General features: G+C 54.6%; 2 protein-coding genes across 2 annotated transcripts; both read right to left on the bottom strand.

Moving 5' to 3' along the window:
- Positions 1 to 3,366: 3,366 nt before the first annotated feature.
- LOC104511333 (olfactory receptor 2A5-like) lies at positions 3,367 to 15,436 on the bottom strand. The gene is made up of 4 exons (XM_010153906.1): positions 15,414 to 15,436; positions 14,316 to 14,355; positions 12,798 to 12,929; positions 3,367 to 4,401 (listed from the first exon to the last, which is right to left on the bottom strand). The coding sequence occupies exons 1-4, from the start codon at positions 15,434 to 15,436 to the stop codon at positions 3,367 to 3,369; spliced, it is 1,230 nt and encodes a 409-aa protein (XP_010152208.1).
- Positions 15,437 to 15,685: 249 nt separating this feature from the next.
- On the bottom strand, positions 15,686 to 18,484 carry LOC104511317 (extracellular fatty acid-binding protein-like). The gene is made up of 6 exons (XM_010153884.1): positions 18,389 to 18,484; positions 17,971 to 18,110; positions 17,366 to 17,436; positions 16,622 to 16,732; positions 15,962 to 16,063; positions 15,686 to 15,711 (listed from the first exon to the last, which is right to left on the bottom strand). The coding sequence occupies exons 1-6, from the start codon at positions 18,482 to 18,484 to the stop codon at positions 15,686 to 15,688; spliced, it is 546 nt and encodes a 181-aa protein (XP_010152186.1).
- Positions 18,485 to 18,780: the final 296 nt, after the last annotated feature.

Here is an 18,780-nt window from a genome sequence, read left to right as displayed (position 1 = left end):
CCCTACAGATGGTTGATCATCATTCCAGGTTGAAGGCGAGAGAGCAGCTCTTGACAGCTCTGCTCCCTTTGCACCACCGCCATACGTGTGTGACCAGGATGGGAAGAACCACCCCCAGGGACCCCCTGTGTCGTTCTTACTTTCTCTGTTTTATGAAGAGCTCAAGAATTAACTGAGGTGAAGAGCAAGGAGAGGAACCCTGGGAGACATCCATAGCAGATGAGAAAATTTGCACTGATGCTTACCCAGGAATTAAAAGTTTTGATGATTATTTCACCATGACAGTGAAATATGGTGCTCACAGACATCTTCCCATTTTTCTTGAGGTCTTCACTGCAGCTGGATTGGGAAGCTATGGCGATGGTACACCGCTTCCCAGTGAGCTAGAGAGAATGGCTCTGCACTGATGGATAAGGAGAGCAACAAGACATTCAGGGACAGTGCAGGAACCCCCCACTCCCTCCTCTGCCCAGGCTGCTGAGGGGTGGACAAGCATCTCTTCTGCCAGGCAGAGCAGAGACCTAACCCACTGCAAGATCCACTTGGCCAAACCCAGATACTCTGTGACCCTCACTAACCAGCCGACTGCCCCACTGAGATGTTCAAGCACCCAGCCGTCCTGCCGTTGACTACCAGGAGACCCAAGGAATTTTGACTGGCAGCAGGAACTGGGGTTCTTGCAAAAACAGGCAGGTGGGTTTTGTCTGACCTCTGCTCCCTCGTGGAGACCGTGTCCAAGCAAAGCATCTTCCCCATTCTCCACCATGGGAAAACTCCCTCCAGTGGCATTTCCTTCTGTCCATCAAAATATTCTTTCCGAGGGATTTTTGCCCAGGCCTTGAAGCCCCAACAGAAATGTCAACTCCAGGAGAAAGAAAACGACCTTCAGCGTACCTGCGAGAAAGATGAGCTCCACGGGCAGCTCAGAGCCTTTATCCCTGCGCACAGACCCTCGGAGGTGGCAGAGCAAACCCCCCCTCGCCCCTGCTCAGTGCGATGGCTGGTGCCAGTGCCGAGGTAATGCCGGTCGCTGGTTCCTTCCCGCCTACAGCCAAGCAGGGTGTTCCTAGCGAGGTCAGAGTCATCCCCCAGGTCCTCTGCAAGAGGGCAGGGAGAAAGCGCGAGAAATTCCCTGCCAGCTTCAGCCCCACTGACAGCTGCCATGGGGTCAAAGTGAGAGGCTCTGGAGTGATGGAGAGACCCAAACGAGCTCCTTGGCATCCAGGAGTGCATCCCACCTGGTCCCGGGGGCTGGCTATGTCCTGTTTGCATAAGTGATCCCCATTTCACCCCTAAATCTTCCCTTTCTGTGCATAAAGCTTCACTCCCTCAGTGTCTTTCTTTTTGCTTAGATGTGGTGGTGTAGAGCAGCACTCCCCAAACTCTTCGGATCACACGCCCTTATCAGGGAAAAACTGCTGAGCGTGCACCCCAATACATCTATGTTTATTCATAAATCACATACATGTACATTACAAAACACACACAGTGACAGAAATTTTAAAAGGACAAGATAAAGTTGAAATAAACACTAGCTTTAAAATATCTTTCTCTTTTACTTTATTTATTAATGGTACCAAAAATACTTTCTTCCTGCACCCCAATGAATTGCCTTGTGCTCCACTGGGGTGCATGCACCCCACTTTGGAGACCACTGCTCTAGAGAAAGCACTGATCTTCCCTGACAGATGAGCCTGGTAAGAGGGATGCATGTTTCTTTTAGCCCTAGTGATGTCGCTGCTCTTTACGACAAGCTCTGTTGGTCCATGTCGTGGTGTGGTCTCGCCCATCAGGGGCACGAGCTGAGCACAGACAACACTCAGGACTTGTGCTGCCTGCCCTTTCCTTGCCTCAGGAGTTCTGCATTCTCCTCCCCCGCCGGTTGCCCCCAGAGGTGCACACCTGGCCAAATACTAAAGCAGCTGTGGCTGGCAGGAGCAATTGTGAAATCACAGGTTGCCCTGTCAGCAGGGAGAGCAGAGGGATGGGAGATTGCTCTGGCTCACCCTGCCCTGGGAACTGTAGGTGGGAAGGGATGTGAATTTCCTGTTTTATTTCCAAAGGAGGCTGCTGATTTTGCAGATGTCCTAAAAACTGGGTTCCCCAATTGGCCCTGCTTTGTCCATGTGCTCTGGGAAGACGTGTTGCATCCTCACCTGAGTGGGATAAGGTACGTTGGGTTCCTACTAGGAAATCCTTGGCTCCATCAGGGATGAGGATATTTCCAATCACAAGAAACCATTTCCCATGATTTCTGCTAAGTAGGAGTCTCACAGAGTTTTACTTGTAAAGAAATCCCAACCCAGCATTCGGCTGAGGTCTGAGGAGATGTGTTTCGCTGTGCCTGTAGGCATATCTTCTTGCACACACTGAGCTGTGGTCACAGCATCCTTTCACATCCCTTTATCTACCACCACCAGGTAGCACCTTCCCAGCTCCGTGTGCGGCTGAGAGTCTCTAAACCCTTCCTGAAGGCATGTCGTGGACCCGATTAATCTGCTCTCTCACCCACACTCCTGCCTTATTGCCAACATTTCGCATGTGGAAGCAGCTCTCTATTCCCAGGATTAACTTTGACTCCTGAAACTACAAAAACCAATCTCCTGGCAATGGTTTTCCTACTTACACATATTTTATTGTATTGAGGGAAAGACATCCGACTCTGCAGTGTCTGCAAGTCCAGCCCAGACAAGATTATCCCCCATGTAAGAAGAGATGCAAACAGTCAAGCATTACTGCTGTGCTTTGCTTGGTGTTTCACCTCAGAAAGGGCTCTGCTTAGGAATAAAAGCTCTTTCCAGAAACCCTTACAAAGCCTTGGCGTGAATAAATCAGCAAAAACCCGTAAGGCTTACCAAGGACATTATCACACCAAAGGCAGAGTGTGGTCAGCCAGTACAGCTTCTCTATCTGGGCAATACCTATTTGTTTGGAAAAACGTTCCCAGAATGACTTACTAGGAGAACTCCCACGGCAATTAGCAATTAGCAATTTTACAAAATCCCCTTCTAGTCTGTTCAGGTCTCCAGAGGACGTTGTGCCATCCTTCTGCCACTGGTCCAAAGACCTCTGCAGTGCTCCACACTGCAGGACGGTACCTGGCTGCTCCGGGGTGAGGCACAGCTCGCCTGCCCGGGGCCATGCCTGGTGAGCTGGGCTTTCTGGAGCTGGAAGTGCGAGTTCCAGCCAGCTGTGCTGGGAGCTTTCAGACACAAAGAGAGATGATGCTTGAAGGAGGTACCCAGCCCCCGGGTGCCTGCCAGGCAATAACATATCTGAGCATTGGGTGTGTTGGTGAGGGAGGGCAAGGAGCTGCTGGCTGTGCTACCACCAGCACCATGCAACACTGCCGGACCGTGTGTTGGGTCACCGAGAGCAGCATCCCTGCCGTGTGGAGGGTGGGATGCCTGCGGCCTGTGGGATGTCAGCGGCCATGCCTGCACCCTTGGTAGACATCTGTAACACTCCCCTGCGCAGGGCTTTCCTGATGGACGCTTTGATCCCGCTGTTCCTCAAGCTGTAGATGATGGGGTTGAGCATGGGGGTCACAGCGGCGTAGAGCAGGGCCAGGACCTCGTCCATCTCCTTGGCACGGTTGGAGTGAGGCATCAGGTATGCAATGGCCCCGGCACCAAAGAACAGGGACACCACGGTCAGGTGGGAGGCGCAGGTGGCAAAGGCTCTCTGCATCCCTGCTCCCTTCTGGAGGACAGCCCCAATGATGTGAACGTACGACACGAGAGTCAGGAGGAAGGATCCCATTGCAATAGTCCAAGCCAGAGCATACAAGATGACCTTGTTGAGGGGAGCGTTAGGGCTGCAGGATGCCCTCAGCAAGAAGGGTATCTCACAGAACAAGTGGTTGATCATGTTGGACCCACAGAAGGGCAAGCAGGCTGTGAGGAAGGCCTGTATCAGAGACGAGAAGGAGCCGCTCAGCCATGAAATGGCCACTAAGCAGTGGCACATCTTCCTGCTCATGAGCGCTGGGTAGTGGAGGGGGTGGCAGATGGCCAGGTAGCGATCACAGGCCATGGCAGCCAGGAGAATGCACTCAGAGGCCCCAAAGCAAAGGAAGAAGTAGATCTGCATGATGCAGCCCACAAAGGAGATGGTCTTCTGTGGCGAGAAGGAGTCTCTGAGGATCTTGGGGAGGGTGACGGAAGAGTAGCAGATGTCCAGGAAGGAGAGGTGGCCCAGGAAGAAATACATGGGGGAGTGCAGGTGGGAGTCCAGCCAGACAAGGGTCATGATGAGCAGGTTCCCCAGCACTGTCACCAGGTAAATGAGTGAGAGACACAAGCAGAGGGTCACCTGTGCTCTGTAGGCACTGGGAAACCCCAAGAGAAGGAACATGGTGGGGCTGCTGAGATTTCCCCGCTTCAGGGACTCGGGGGTCATCTACAGGGAGAGCAGGAGGAGATAAGGACAGGGAAGGGGGCAAGTGCTCACCCCTGCTATGGGGCATCACCAGCCCCTTGTTCTGCTGCTTGGTGGGCTGAAGATGTGCCACTGCCCCTGGCACTCTGCACGCCTCACTCCAGGAGCTCACGGGGGGATACCTCGGTGGGGGCAGATGGCAAGTCTCAGCCTACGGGGTTTTGATCCTCAAGACAACGCCCAGCCTGAAGGGCACCAGGGGGAGCTGGGGCCTCAGCACTGCCGTCAGTAAGGATCTCAGGGACTGTTAGATGAGAGTAGTTGAGAGCAGCTCCTCTGCCCGCTCCACATTTCCTGGGATGGAACTGGAGCATGGTCTCAAGATCCCACAAAGTGTGGCAGGTTGGACCCTGCCCTGTTGAACAGTTGCTGCTCTTCATGGAAGCAAATTGTGTTTACAGCATTAGTGAAAGGACGGAAAGATTCCTGCCTCCCCTCTCCATCACAGACTGGGAGCAGTCTCAAAAAAAGAGAATTGTTAGAAGTTACATAGGCGTTTGCTTGCAAATACTACACTGTAGGTGTTAGCCTCATGCTCACACCTCGACAGTGATGTAAGGGAGGGACCTCTGAGAGTTCACAGGAGCACCAGACAGGCATCTGAAGGGGATGGTGTGATTCAAGCAGGCTTGAGGATGGCAAGGAAAAGCAGAGCCACGAGCCTTCAGGAAAAAGGAGAGCTTCTGAATCTAATGAGAAACTACAGCCCAGTGATAAAAGAAGATGACCCACAGAAGATCTTGAGTGTGAACCTGAAACTACCGAACGCTCAAGGGGAGCAGTAAGGAGATGATCAGAGATTCGTGAGAGCCTGCAATAAGCTGTTAGTGCTGACAGAGCGTCACCTGGTCCTTCCAGGGAGAAGTGTGGGAGCATCTGCCAGGGGTGAAGAGAAGGCAAGTGCCAGGCTGAGAAGATTTGAGCACCCTCAAATGACATGGCAGGCTCCTTCTGGGAAGGAACAAGAATATACCCCCGATGCTGGGGATGGGCTCCACAACGCGGAGGTTCGGGGATGGGCTGTGGGTTGGTCCTGGTGCCCAGCAGTCGGGGTTGGAGCGTGAGCAGGGAGGGAGGGGGGAGCAGCCAGCCCCAGGCTCAGTGCCACGGGAAGGGCTGGGGTCCTTGAGCAGCTGGGACCCTCATGGATACCCTCCTCCTCCAGCACAGCAGCAGGAGGGGAGAAGCCTTCAGGGATGTGATGCCAGGCTTTGAACCACGAAGGGAATGGTGGTCGAAGGAGAGGCATGTACTTTCCGTGCTGGCTTGGAATGTGCTGGAAGGGTAGGAGCTGGGAAACCACAGAGGGATAAGAAGCACCTGTACGGATAAAAGCAGCTGGGAAAGCTGTGTGGGCAGCAAAAGGCTGGTGTCTCCTCTGGCTCAGGAGGAGCAGATGGTCCATAAGAAGTAACGCCAACAATTGTGGCCTCGTGCAAAGCTGGAGGAACTCAGGTTACTGCGTGGAGTCACCCGATGTTTCCAGAGGTCAGAGAAAGAGCTGGTGTGACCAGAGCAGAGGCAATGAAGGTCACAAGAGGAGAGGGCAAGAAAGGGAGGCGAGCAGGACAAGTAGCACTGCACAAGAGGCTGACAGGCACCATCAAAAGATCTTCCTAGATCTAAATTGCCTTGGGAAGGAGATCTGCCCAGACAGTGCTGGAAGCCTGCTGCAGATCTCCCAGCTGGACTGGGGTGAGGACAAAGCCCCAGGAGAAAAATTCTTTCAGGACAATTAACTCTTTGGAGGGGAGAAGAGTTATAAATCACAGCTTTGTCAGTAATGGTCATTGCAGATATCCTTGGATATGACATCTCACATATCTCTTCACCAGGTCACAGCATGAAGTGAGCTGATGGTTTTTTTGAACCTTTTCCTGAAAAATAGGCTGTTTTTAGAAGAGCTATCTGAGAAAATAATTTCAGCTAGAGTAGGCATGAGTCAATGCCGTTTTGCGTAAATGGGAAGATCAATAGCAGCAGATTGGTGGCTGTGAACAAGAACGAATCAGAACAAGTGAGGAGAGCTGGTTCCTGCAGCTGGGCAGATTTTGGAAGTCAAACATGCAGACACAGAAAAGAACTGGGATTTCATGAAATCAAAAGTGCAAAATCCAGCTAAAAATTCCCTCTCAAGCCAAGGGAAAGGGTGGTGGAGCAGGGCTTCTCCCGCAGCAAGTGAGCAACTTGTATACACTGAGGAGGGTATTTGAAAAGAGTGGAAAGTCTGCAGGGAAAGAAAAAAGCCTGGAAAGGGGTAAGAAAACCCTGCAGTGAATGATGAAGTGCAGGGAGACAGTGAAAATTGTTTTCAGTGTTACAACAATCGCCCTTCAGCCATGGAGTCGAAGGACAGGCAGCCCTGCAGTGCGTCTCAGTTCAGTGCCCCTGATGTCAGACATTGCCCACCCCCAGTTTTCCAGGAGGACAACAACAATTTATGGCAAAGGTAGGGTGGCTGGTGAGAACATGAGGGCACGGGGACAGCAGCATCAAGGAGGGAGGAGGGTCTTCCACGACCTGCTGCATGTCAGCGGGGCTGCAGGAAGGGAGCGTGGCTGCACCTGGATTCAGGAAGAATGAATGCTCCTTCTCCTGCAGCGAGGGCGCAAAGCATTGTCGTGATGGGGGCTATGCCCGATGGGAGGAAAGGAATCCAGTACGAGGCATGTGCAAGGGGAAAGAAAAAGAAAGAAAACTAGGTGGGCACAGGAGTTCTGGGACTACGGAGCAATCCGCCTGCCTACAGGGTCCTCGGCTGGAGACCCAGTGGTCTGGTCAGCCCAGGGTAGTCATGAGTGCGGCACAGGATGCCAAACTGGCTATGAGGACAGCGGAAAGGTTTCCAGTCCATGTGGGAAAATACTGATGTCGTGGTACATTAGTGAGACTTGCTGGGTGGTGCACAGTAAGCAGGGAGCCAACTAGAGAAGAAGGAGGCTGAGTGGGCTGCCAGGATGCCTGGAGAGGGGAGTGTCAGTCAGAGAGAGCAGGGCATGACGTGGTCAGCCAAGAGAAGCCAAAGAGAGATGACTGCAGCGTTGGGGAGCAGAGCCCTGGACTTGAGCATGCTTCTGTGGGTAACCCTGGCACAGGCAAGCCTGCAAGAGCTAGCAGCTTAAACCCAGTTTCAAAACTGACTTTGACCCAGGAATCATCTCCTTAGATCTAACACACCAGGGGTTGGACAAGGAGACAAAATTTCACACAGTGCCTTCTCAGGAGGTTTGGGGCCAAAGGCAGGATGGTTTTTTGTTCCTAAATCTCTTTGTCACCACTGAAAACTTTTCCTTTACCTAAAATAAACCTGTTCTAAGTAGGTGTCCACAGAACCTTTGCATTGGTTTAATGAAGCAGAGGTGGAAAACTACACGCTTGGTTCACCTGGAAGACAACACAAAGACAAACCCGGCATGAGACCCCTGGGGAGGGCACCCACCCCCATCTCCCTCCCTGTGCCCTGTGGCCTCCCCAGAACTAGGGGCATTCCCAGGATCTGGTGTGCCAGGGCATCACCACAGCCTGGGCTACCAGAAAACCAGCTTGGCATCTCTGGAACCAGTTGCCTGAGTGGGAGGTAGTGGGGGCAGGAGGGATGAGGCACAGCTGACCATAAGTCCCCCCAGCAGTGCCCTCCACCCTGTGAGTCAGCAAGGGAGGAGACATCAAAGGTGGGGTATGACAGGGAAGCATGTGGCACCTTCATTTCATTTTCCAATAACTGTAGGGGTTTGCAATTAAATCTGCTGATCTGATTAGCTGGGTGATCAGACAGTCATTGGAAATTACTGTTTGCCTTCCTGCTATTTAAATTGCATTTGATTTGCAATCAAAGCTAGCATGAGACAAGTGAGCTGGAGGTAGACGTGGGAGCAGCCAACGGGCGCTGCTCTGTGCAAAGCACAAGCCAACAGCACAGTCTCGCTGTGTTGGTAGAGCTGTGTCCCAGGAAGACTGGGGACACTGGTGGGAAGCAGGCTGTGGCCCAGGTGAACAAGGGTCACGTCTGCAGCTGGGTAGAGCGGTGTTTGCAGTAGGGGCAGGGCTTGTGCCCTGCTGTGAACTTTAGACGTACCAAGTAGCCAGGTACTCATCTGGCTGCGGGGCCATGGGTAGGACTGCAAGAACACCCACATCTGCTGGTTATGGGAGAGGGAGCAGGACAGACCTGGCCTTGCAGGACCCCAGCATGGGGCTGACTCCTTTCCTCCTTGGTCCTACAGTTGTCCTGCCCTCAAGCACTCACCCAGCACAGACATCGGGGACACTGGTGACCCAGCACCTGCACAGCTTACCTTGAGAAGGTGCTTTCTCTCTTCACACGAAGTGTGTCTGGCAGCACCAGCAGTTTGGGACACCAGGGTCATTTCAATATATTCCTGGGAGGCACCTGGGAAAAGATCCCCTATTACAGCACAGTCCATAATTGCTCCACACAGTCCTTCAGGCACGGTGCTTTGGGATGCTGTGCGAGCAGGGAAGCACACTGCCAGGGAATACAGTGTGCTGAGTCCTGTGCACAGTGTCCAACTGTGGACATCCTCTGAGGGGTGCTCCAGCAGCATCCCCATGAAAAGGGCCCCAGACCTCGAGGGGCCAGGACTGGAGAGCAAGACTGAAGTTGTCTTTGAACCTCTTGGCAGCTAGAGATGCTCAGAGAGGTGTTCCTGTGGTGGAGATGGAGTAGCTTGGTGGGCTCTGCAGCCAAAGTGGCTCAGAGACATCCTTAAGCAAGAGCTTGAGTCCAGGAATATGTCAGAGTTTAACTCTTCAGTCTGTGCTTTCCTTTTCTTGCTTGTTTTCCCCACTTCTGTGGCCAAGAATGTACCTCCTGGCATTGCTAGATAACCTTGGTTTCTTGTAGAGCAGCTCTTCTAGATTTATAGGGACTAAAGGGCTGTAGCAAGTGTAAGGTATGTCGCTTCTCTGAACCACTGCTCAGAGACCTTCCACATCTGAGAAATCTGGGAGTATGGAAGGGAATTTTCCCCCCGGATGCACCAACCTTTACAGGTCACTGTGGGGCCTGAGACCATCCACATCTTTGGGGAGGGGAGAGCGATAGGGATGCTGGCCAGAAACAGGAGCAACTCTCCCTGATGCGGCACTTCTCCCTGCCCCTCTGACTCAGACCCTCTTCCCACTTCCAGCATGCACAAGTGTGTTTTGGAGCCTAAGGTCTCCTTCTAGCTCACCATATCATCCTCGGCCTGTTCCTGCTTTGCCTGCATGTGTCTGGCAGCACATGGGCCGGGGTGGAGGGCTGAGAGCACACGGGTTTGGAGTGGGCATCTTCCCTGGCATTGGCCAGGTGGTCAAGAACAAATAAATAATTCCTGTGGGCATTTGGTGCTCAGCTGACTGTGCAGCTGGGTTCCTCAATATCAGTCCCATTTATATATCTCCATGGCCTGGGGTCCCACAGGGGAATTTTGGTTAGAAGGTACTTCAGAGGTCTCTGGTCCTGCTTATCGTCAGAGCAGGACCGCTGCCCACCTCAGTTTGGATACCTACAAGGATGAGGAGGTACTCAGCCGCATCGCTGGACACCTGCGTGGGGGCAGGACCTCCTTCATGATGAAGAACTTCCTCCTTTTGTCCTACTGGAATTTGTGGCGTTGCAGCTCATGCCTATTGCCCTTCACTGAGCACTCTGGGAGGAGTCTGGCTGCATCTTCTCCAGACCCTACCCTGAGGCAGCTGGAGACAGCAGCCAGATGTCTCCTTTGCCTTCCCTTCTGAAGGCTGGACCAGCCCATCTCTCTCAGCCTGTCCTCGTGCGTGCACTGATCAGCCCATCTCCCTCAGCCCACCTCTCTCCACCCCTCGCAATCCCTCCTGGTACATGCCCTGACCACCTTTGTGTCCTCCACTGGGCTCTCTGCGGTTTGTCAGGACCCCTTGTGTTCTAGGGAGACCTAAACCGGACCCAGCTCTCCCGACATGGTCTCAGAAGGGGTCCCTCGAGCTGATGGCTGCCCTTCGCAGACCCAGACCAGCGTGCACGCGGCTGCCCTAGCTGCACAGGCACTCTGCTGACCAGCGTTCGGCTGCTTGCCCTCTGGACATCCAGGGTTTTTCCTGCGACGCTGCCATCTCCCTGCAGGCCCAGTCTGCGCAGTTGCATGGTAGCCCAGCGCAGCCACAGGACCTTGCGTTTGCCGTGGCTGAACATCAGGAGGTTTGTGCTTCCCCATTCTGGGGGCTGCTGAGGCCACTCTGAATGGCAGCTCCAGCATAACAACCTGTCCCCAAAACTTTGTTGTCCCCAGGAGGCACACTGTCACTAGTACTGGACATTGCTGGCACTGATGCATGTTCACACATGTCAGGAGATGCTGACCCTGGCAGCTTGGGAAGTCCCCAGCCACATCACTTCCCACCTTCAGGCCAACAGACACCTCCCATCAGCTGTGTTGGGTCAGCCAGTCATGGAGCCAGGGCATAAAACCGTGCCCTGAGATGATCTGGGTTGAAAATAGCTTTCAACAGTGTTCAGCACCTAGGGAAGTAGGAATGTCTGAAGCCGTTGCATTTCAGGAGCTGGTGTCTCGTGAAGCCATGGCCCAAAAAGGCACCTTGCTGTCCCAGCAGCATTGAGTTTTTTCTTCACTTTTAACGGGTCTCAGTTGGTATTATTAAAAGTTTCTGAACTTCTGCAGTCTTAACTTCTGAAAAGGCTCCAGAGGGCTTGTTGTGCTGCTGCGGTGCCTGGAGACAAGACCTATATTTTCCCTTTCCCAAACCAGGGAGCAAAACCAGTGTTTATTCCTATGTGGGGCTCACACCAGCACAGAAGTGCCTTCAAGCAGTAATTGGCAATTTGGAGGTGACTCCTGACCCATGGGAGTTCAAATAATTTATGCCTGTGCTGTCAAGAGCCAATGCCCATCACCCAGCTCCCAACCAGGGGCTGTCTCTGAGGCTGGAGGGTGGGGAGAGGCTCAGCTGGGTTGGCACCTGCCAGGTCCCACATCCAGTGGCACTTGGGGAGCCCCAAGTCTCACTCAACACCATCCAAGACAGAGGGAGAAGACCTGGTCGTTGGAGTGACTCCTGCTGTGGTGACAAGCTGGTGACCGTGGTGCTGGCACCCGTCACATGCCAAGGGACACCCACAAGGCTCTAAGACATGGCTGCTCGAGGCAGATTGAATGGGCACCCATGGGTTCAGTTTTTTGGGATGGTCAGGAGCAGCAAGTGGGATCTGGCTCACAGGCTGAAATCAGAATGTAATTGTCATGGGAGCCAGTGCTACGCTTAACCAGAGACAATCCAATACAGCCACATTTTATTTTTAAAAGGGGAAAAAATGGAAAGTCAAGAGGATTAAATATCACATATGGCACAGAGATTGCCTGGAAAGACCAGCTTAGCTTCACTCTGAGCGCTTAAGCTGATATTAGCAAACACAAACCCTAAACCCTAAGCAGCTGATCAGAAAGAAGAGAAATGTTTTTAAACTTGCCGAAGCTACAGCCACACGAGGACAGTAAAATGACCCCTGGTAAGTTAACTGGCAACACAATAAGACAGACAATGAAGACACCAGAATCTGTCCCCTTGCTCCTCTACTCTGAGGAATGACATCCACACTTACATATATTCCTTTCTTAAAGGCTGCGGGAGCAGGAATTTAACACTGGAGAATGGTCAGCTGGTAGCAGTCAACGTCAGAGTGAGTATTCAAAGAAAATAAGCTGATAGAAAAACGAAGAAACTCTTCATCTGCCTTGGCTGAGGAACTTCTGTGGATCCCCAGGCTAGAGAATTTCTTCTGCAAACACTTGGAAAGGTCTGTCCTACCGATAAAAAAGTGCAAGTGAATATTAAGTTGGAGGAGATGACATTTCTAGTCAAGGCAATTCAGGTATGAAACTCATACTTTTCACTGCAGTATGTCATCTGCTGCCTGGACTCACCTTTCCTACCTCTGGTTTTCAGCAGAAGACTAACAGAAACAAATGTGCTGGCTTTTGAAGAGGTTGTCAGAGGTAAAGAGACTACAGACAAGTAGATCTACTGGGCAAGGCAGCAGATATTCCCAAAAGCTGTAATGAATGGCAGATCTGGTTCATATATGGACAAACTGTATCACAAGGGAGACTGAATCCAACTTTTGCACAGGAAAATCACAGCTCAGCAATACAGTTTCTGGAGGAATCAACAGGATATGGGGGTTGGACATTCCCTGGTCAGCTGGGAGGTGTCTCCAACAAAGCTTGAAGGGGACAAGCTGCCATAGGCTAGGGAGGATTATCCTCGCTTGGAGAAAGGAGTGGCTGAGGGAGAGAAAAAGGGAGGAAGATCACCCAGGGAGCTCCCTGTGCCAAGAGATGTCTCGTGAAACATCTCACCCACATGCAGCAGGTGCCAAAGGTGTAGCGTGAGGAGGAACACAAGACACCATGTGAATCCAGGCTGTACCCACACTTGCTCGGACGGGTGGAGGTCCAGGTCTGGTCACCCAGCCCCAGAAGGGACATGGCCTAAGGAGAGGAGGGAGAGAGAAGGGTGAGAGGCACAGCTGGGAGAAGAAGGAGACTTGTTAAAGATTTAAGAACTGGAACTGCACATAGAGGATGAAGAGAGAAGATAGTCTCCATGTCACCAACAAGCACTGCAGCCACTGACTGTGAGTGTCCGAATTGCTCCGTGCGTATCAAGGCCTGGTCCAGCACCTCCCTTGCCCCAACACCCCCCTGCTCTCTCCAGCAGCTCAGTGGGACCCAGGTGCCCGGGCTGGTCTCTGCTGCACCAACCTGGCCCCTGCCAGCCCCTCTCCCAAGCCCAAGGGAGTGCAGAGACGGGCGGTGAAGCTCCATGCAGGGAGCCGAAAGGTGCCTCAGCCCAGGAAGCCCTTAGAAACATTCAGGGAAGAAAATTCCCGTGTCATGAAATATACCACAACATCTGGCCAGGTTTGCTGGAGGGACAGGGCGGAGGCAGGTACAACCCTCTTTTCCCCCTGTCCCTGCCAGGGGCTGTGGGGTGCCATGAGCCTTGGATGAGCAACTGGTATGGGGACAGGCTTGAGGGGAGGGCTGAGGGACTGGGGGGGGCTGCGGTAGGGACCCCCTGCCTGATTTGCACAGAGGGGGCTCACAGCCAGAAAAGGACTGGAATTGCATCCTGCTCTGGGGCACTGGGAGAAAAGAGATGGACAAAAGGAGGAGTGGAAAATGCCAGTGGCAGAGATAAATGACCTCAGCGCAGCGTGGCAGGGTGATGCCTGTACACAGCAGGAAGGAAATACTTGGCTGGAACACGATGTGGAGACTCCGGGACTCCTGTCGCCAAGGGCGTTGCTGGCAGTGGGATGTTTTCATCTGCACGGAAAACAAGCCTGGAGGTAAAGCTGCGTGTGGGCCAGCTCTTGGGAGTGGCAAATGTTGAACTGTTCCAGTCCAAATTACCAGGGAGTTGGAAACACTGGGCTCCTTCCCAAGAGGGTGGAGATGACGCTGGGTTGGGAAGTCCCATTGAGGTCCCTCGTTCTGCTGCTGCTGGGATGTGTCCAGCCTGCGTGACCAGGAGGGGCAGCTTCCTAAATGTATTTTCCTGGTCCCTGGGTGGAGGAAGGAGCACCTGGGAACATCCCAGCACTGGGCGGCTGGGACACCCCTTCCTGGGGTACCCGCTGCTGCCAGGAAGCAGCAAGGCAGATCCCCAGCTGAAACGAACGCCTGGATGACTGCCAGGCTGGCCAAGGACAGGCAGGGTGGAAAGGCCAGCTGAGAGGATTTTGGAGACACTTCCTTTTCCAGGAGAGGTACAAGCCACGTCATACCCTGCCGGACCTCAGTGCCTATGAGCCAGGCCCCTGGAGATGAGGATGTGTGAGGTGCTGGGGCTTTCCCAGGGTCACAGTTTACCCTACGCAGGTTGTGGTTTCTCCCAGGTGGATTTGGGGACCTGAGCAGAGCAGGAAGGGAGGGTCAGAGTCGGATGTAAATTCAAAGCCAGACAGTCTCTGGAGACAGATGTGCACCACCACCTGACCCTGGGGTGGGCTTTGTCTGTGCCGTGCCCTGGGGCAGAGACCACACACAGCCCTGCACCATCGCTTGGGGTTTGGGTCCAGAGGGTTCACCACCCACCTTCCACCTCCACCAGCCTTGCAGCACCACGGGGCTGAGGGCTCCCAAAGCCAAGTCTTGCCCCTGCCTTGGCCCAGCCGGAACAGGATGAGCGGGGCTTCAGGGGAGTGGAACTGCAGGCACAGCAGGGCGAGCGGAAGGAGGGAGAATTGCATGGTGGCAGTGACCGCAGCCAAGTCCCATGGCCTTTCACCACCCAGCCCCTTGTGCCCACGAAATTTCCAGCCTCACTGCCCCATGGGAGGCCGCCAGAAGGGAAAATCCTGGTGGGCTCCAAAAATGCCTTCACTTGGGTGAGCTCAGCCCAGGATTGCCCCTGGCTGCTCACCATCCACAGGCCCCTGGACAACAGAAGGGACCACATTCCTGAGCACCCCAGGTTTTCTCCAGACAGCTACACCAAGCTCTGGGGTGAGTTTCTGTTTATTTGGCAAAAAGGAGGGACTGCATGCTGGAGGAGCAGGGGACGTGTCAGAGCCTTGACCACAAGCTTGGATGGCAGAGGAGCAGCCTGGAGCTTCAGAGCATGGGTCTTGCATTGCTTGGCAGCAGCATCCAACAGCCAGCCTGCACCTCCTAGAAAACAGCCAGGAGAGGTGGGATAAGTGTTTGAGGTGAGGAGACCAACAGAGACAGCCAAGCCTGGCTCCCCACTAGGTCAGGGTGTTCTCTTCCAGCTCTCCCTATCTCTGTGGGGTGAGCCATCTCCAGCAATGGATTTCTAGCTAACCCCTACAGCGGAATGTCTACTGGTGTGGTGGGAATCATGTGCCAGGGTAGGCCAGCATGGTGAGACACCAAGCCAGCCTCTGGTTGGTTTTGCCCCTCCACAGCCCCCAGATCCCTTTGGCAGAGCTGGTGAGGGGCCCTCACTGCCGGATGAGCTCCACCGCCATGTCCCACTGAACTGGTGGTTTTGGTTCAAGTGTCCTTGCTCACTGCCAGGCAGCTGCACCGCGGGGGTCCCCACTGCAGGGCAGCTCCAAAGGGAATGGTCCTACCTGGGTGCAAGCTCCAGCACAGGTTTGAACAACACGGCCCCCAGAGTAATTTGAGGAGTTCACGGTGTCCCTTGCTGGGGCACCAAGGGGGAGCATTTCCAGCTGAGGACATTGCAAGCACCGTGTGGCACTGCAGCAACTCACCTACGCTTCATCAAGGCTGCATTCCACTGTGAAAATAAAGAGAAAGGCTGAGCCCGAGGCTGTGGTCTGGCCAGTCCCATTTAGCACCCAAAATAGACACAACCCAGGAATGCACTTGAGTAAGGCGAAAGCCATGATGTACCAAGCCCGAGTGCTTTCTCCTGCCAGCTCAGACCGCAAAGTGGGGATAGTGATGGGCTGAGCTGATCCCTGCCAGTGTGTTCTGGCTCCCCGGATCCACCAAGCCAGCCTGATGCTGTGCTGGGCAGTGCTCACCCTGGCTGGGCAGCATCCTGATCATCTCGTCAGTGAAGCTCTTCTCCCTCGCAATCTTCTTGAACAATCCGGTGATCTGGGGGCTCACCTCCCGTGTCCTGCCTATAGGCAAAGACATGAGTCAGCTCCAGGCTGTGGCCTATCCCTGCATCTCCGGGCAGCTGGCAAGCACACCCAGGTGAAGATGGGAGGGATGACAGTCCCTGCGAGAAGTCTGGAAGCAGTGGTGGAAATCCTTGAGGGCAGTGGTGGCCAGGCACATGAGACAACCTCCCCAGGGGACAAGGTGAAGTGGAGGTCCTGGCATCAGCACAGGTCTCCTCTCTTGGTTCCCACTGCCACTGTTCCTGGCACCCTTTGAGCAGGACCCCTGCTCTTCACCCATTTCATCAAGCAACTTACCCAAGTCCATGGACTCCCAGTACAGCACAGAAGCCAAAAGCCTCCGTGCCAGTCCCCAAACCCTGCCCCTTCCCCTGTACACAGGGAACGTGGCAGCCCCAGCCCTATTTCTGCACCCCACCGAGGGCAAGAGGTCCCAGCAGGAGGCCAGCAGTGAGGAGGGGTCTATCCCACAGGCCCTTGGCCTCTTGGGACACAGCAAAGCACCCCAACGCCTCCGAGCCATTCACCCCGGTCAGACTGCCACTGGCTACGCACTGTAGAGCCTCAGCATGTGCAAGGTCTTCCCATCCTTCACTCGGGAGGCAAAGACGACTGCGTACGTCTCGTTGTCGGTATCCACCACCTGCACTGTTTTATTGCCTCGCTCTGCAAAAAGACATGGAGGAAAGCAAAAAATTGATCAGCTCCCCCTGAGAGCTCCCCCACTGCAAAAGGGCTGTAAGAGCATGGAGCCCCGCGCAGAATGCCAAGGTCCACCCAGCCTGTATTTCTTGTGCCTCCCCTTCCCAGTTCTTCCTCTTGCTAAGGCTCCTCTGAAAGCCTGGGGGAGCCCACAGATCACAGCAGATCAGAGGGATGAGAACTGAACACGGGAGGGTTTGGGGATGGCCACTGCGGACAACGGAGTAGCCCAGCCGGTGTCAGACCCTGGGGCTGGGGATGGTGGGAAACCACTCTTGCTCCGTCCCTTGGGAACATCCATCCACAGCCCCATCTGCAGAATGGTTTAAGCTCAGTCTGAATCTGTCTGTCTTATCCCAGAGCAGCTTCCCAAAGGGAGGGAGTGGGGGGTCCACCATGCTGGGAGCCACCAGCCCTGGCATGGGCCAGCCTTGGGCTGCGGTTGATGACTGGCCACAGAGGGATGTCCCACCCCAGGGCCTTGGGAGAGGCAGACAGCCACCCCTGAGGGACATGTCCCCAAGGACAACCACTTGCTTCAGACAGGGATGATGGAAAGTGCCCCCCTGTCCCGGGGGCCTGGCTGCCCCCACTCACCGGAGCTGTAGTATTCACCCAGGATGCCTGTTTGCTTGTAGATCCACTCTGATTTCTTACATCCCTCGGGGCTGCAAAACAGCGAAGGATGCTCCGGCTGGGGTGAAGTGACCCCCCTTCCCCTCCCCTGGGTATGCTGCCTCCAGAGTCACTACCCCAAACGTGGGACTTGCTGTTCAGGAATGAGATGGTGTGGCCAGGGCAGGGGGTGACAGGTGCCCTTGAGGCAACGGGTGTCTGGGTTGGCAAAGTGCTGGCACCCGAGGATCGCCCATGGGTCGACATGCTCTGAGCCGGTGGGATGAAGCCAGTCCTGCTGGGAAAGCTTTCATCATAGGGTGCCTTTCATCCTGCTGCATCCCTGCTGGGGTGCCTCAGCCTCCCCAGTGGGACCACGCCTGGCTGGTGCTGCCCTCAGCCTGCCCTGAAGAAGGGGTCCCCATGACCCCTGCTGCTCTCTCAAGGCCCTGGTTCAAACCTCAGGGATGATGGACTTGCCTCCCATCACCCAGGTCTTTGGAGGGTGCTAGGTGGAGGCACCCAGGTGAAGGCCCAGGGAGGAGGTCAGTCAGCAAAGCCCATGGAGAAAAGTGCTTGGCACTTACGTGGGAATGGCAAAGGAGACCTTCAGGTCACCTTCCCCCAGGACTGTGATGGTGGCCATTGCCATCTTCAGCTCGTCCTTCCTTCGGAGGTAGCTATCGGAGTCGGAGGCCATAGCAACGATGTACAATTTCCCTGCAATCTGGCAGCAAGGGTGGGCTCTGAGTCCAGAGGAGCAGGCAGGAGCTCTCCCCCCTCAGGCACTGAGCCAGGACACTTTCAGGCCATGGGATACTCGTGTCCCCTCTAGGCACCAAAATCCCCAGGGAGGCACCTACGCTGGAGCTGGGGAAATGTCCTCAGCTGGGTGTGACAGTGGCATCCCCTTCTGTCCCCAGGGCCAAAACACCTCTCCAGTCCCCACCCTGGTGACCGGTGGTCACGCTCCCCCCTTCCCTTCGCCGGGGTGCTGCAGATCACCTTGCTCTTGTCCAGCGCCGCGGCCCTGCGGTGCTCAGCCTCCGCGCACAGCAAGCAGAGCAGGATCAGCCCCAGGCTCAGCCCCACCGGCCTCATCTCGCTGCAGCTTCCTCCGGCCTCGCCAGCAGGATGGAGAGCGGTGCCAGGGCTGCTGGCTTTATAGCGCTTTGCTTCCCCCTCCGCCCAACGCGGGTGCTGCGTGCCGGGCTGCACGGTAATGCCGCGGGTGTGGGCCACGCAAGGTGTCCAAAGGGCTGGTCACCCCAGGGTGAACAGTGTCGGTTCTCACGGAAGAAAGGAAGTGCCTGCAAGCCCCGGGCAGGGCTGAGAAGTAGGATTGCAGGACGTGGTACAGTGTCGAAATTCAGGATTTTCACGGTTTCTCTAGTCGC

This window comes from Eurypyga helias, unplaced genomic scaffold (genome assembly GCF_000690775.1).
Source record: "Eurypyga helias isolate BGI_N326 unplaced genomic scaffold, ASM69077v1 scaffold24420, whole genome shotgun sequence".
Taxonomy (NCBI): Eukaryota; Metazoa; Chordata; class Aves; order Eurypygiformes; family Eurypygidae; genus Eurypyga; species Eurypyga helias.
Note: the sequence above shows the minus strand (reverse complement) of the source record. Positions and strands in the feature narration are given on the sequence as shown.

Bases quoted from the DNA above. Each gene is read 5' to 3' on its own strand.
- LOC104511333 (XM_010153906.1), bottom strand. From the start codon at position 15,436: ATGGCGGTGGAGCTCATCCGGCA. The intron at 14,356-15,413 runs GTGAGGGCCCCT...TGCTCTGCTCAG, and splicing joins GCGGTGGAGCTCATCCGGCA to GTCCCCAAATCCACCTGGGA. The intron at 12,930-14,315 runs GTAAACTGTGAC...TCCTCTCCTTAG, and splicing joins GAAACCACAACCTGCGTAGG to GCCATGTCCCTTCTGGGGCT.
- LOC104511317 (XM_010153884.1), bottom strand. From the start codon at position 18,484: ATGAGGCCGGTGGGGCTGAGCCTGGGGCTGATCCTGCTCTGCTTGCTG. The intron at 17,437-17,970 runs GTAAGTGCCAAG...GCTGTTTTGCAG, and splicing joins GTCTCCTTTGCCATTCCCAC to CCCCGAGGGATGTAAGAAAT. The intron at 16,064-16,621 runs GTGCGTAGCCAG...CTTTGCCTATAG, and splicing joins GCACATGCTGAGGCTCTACA to GCAGGACACGGGAGGTGAGC.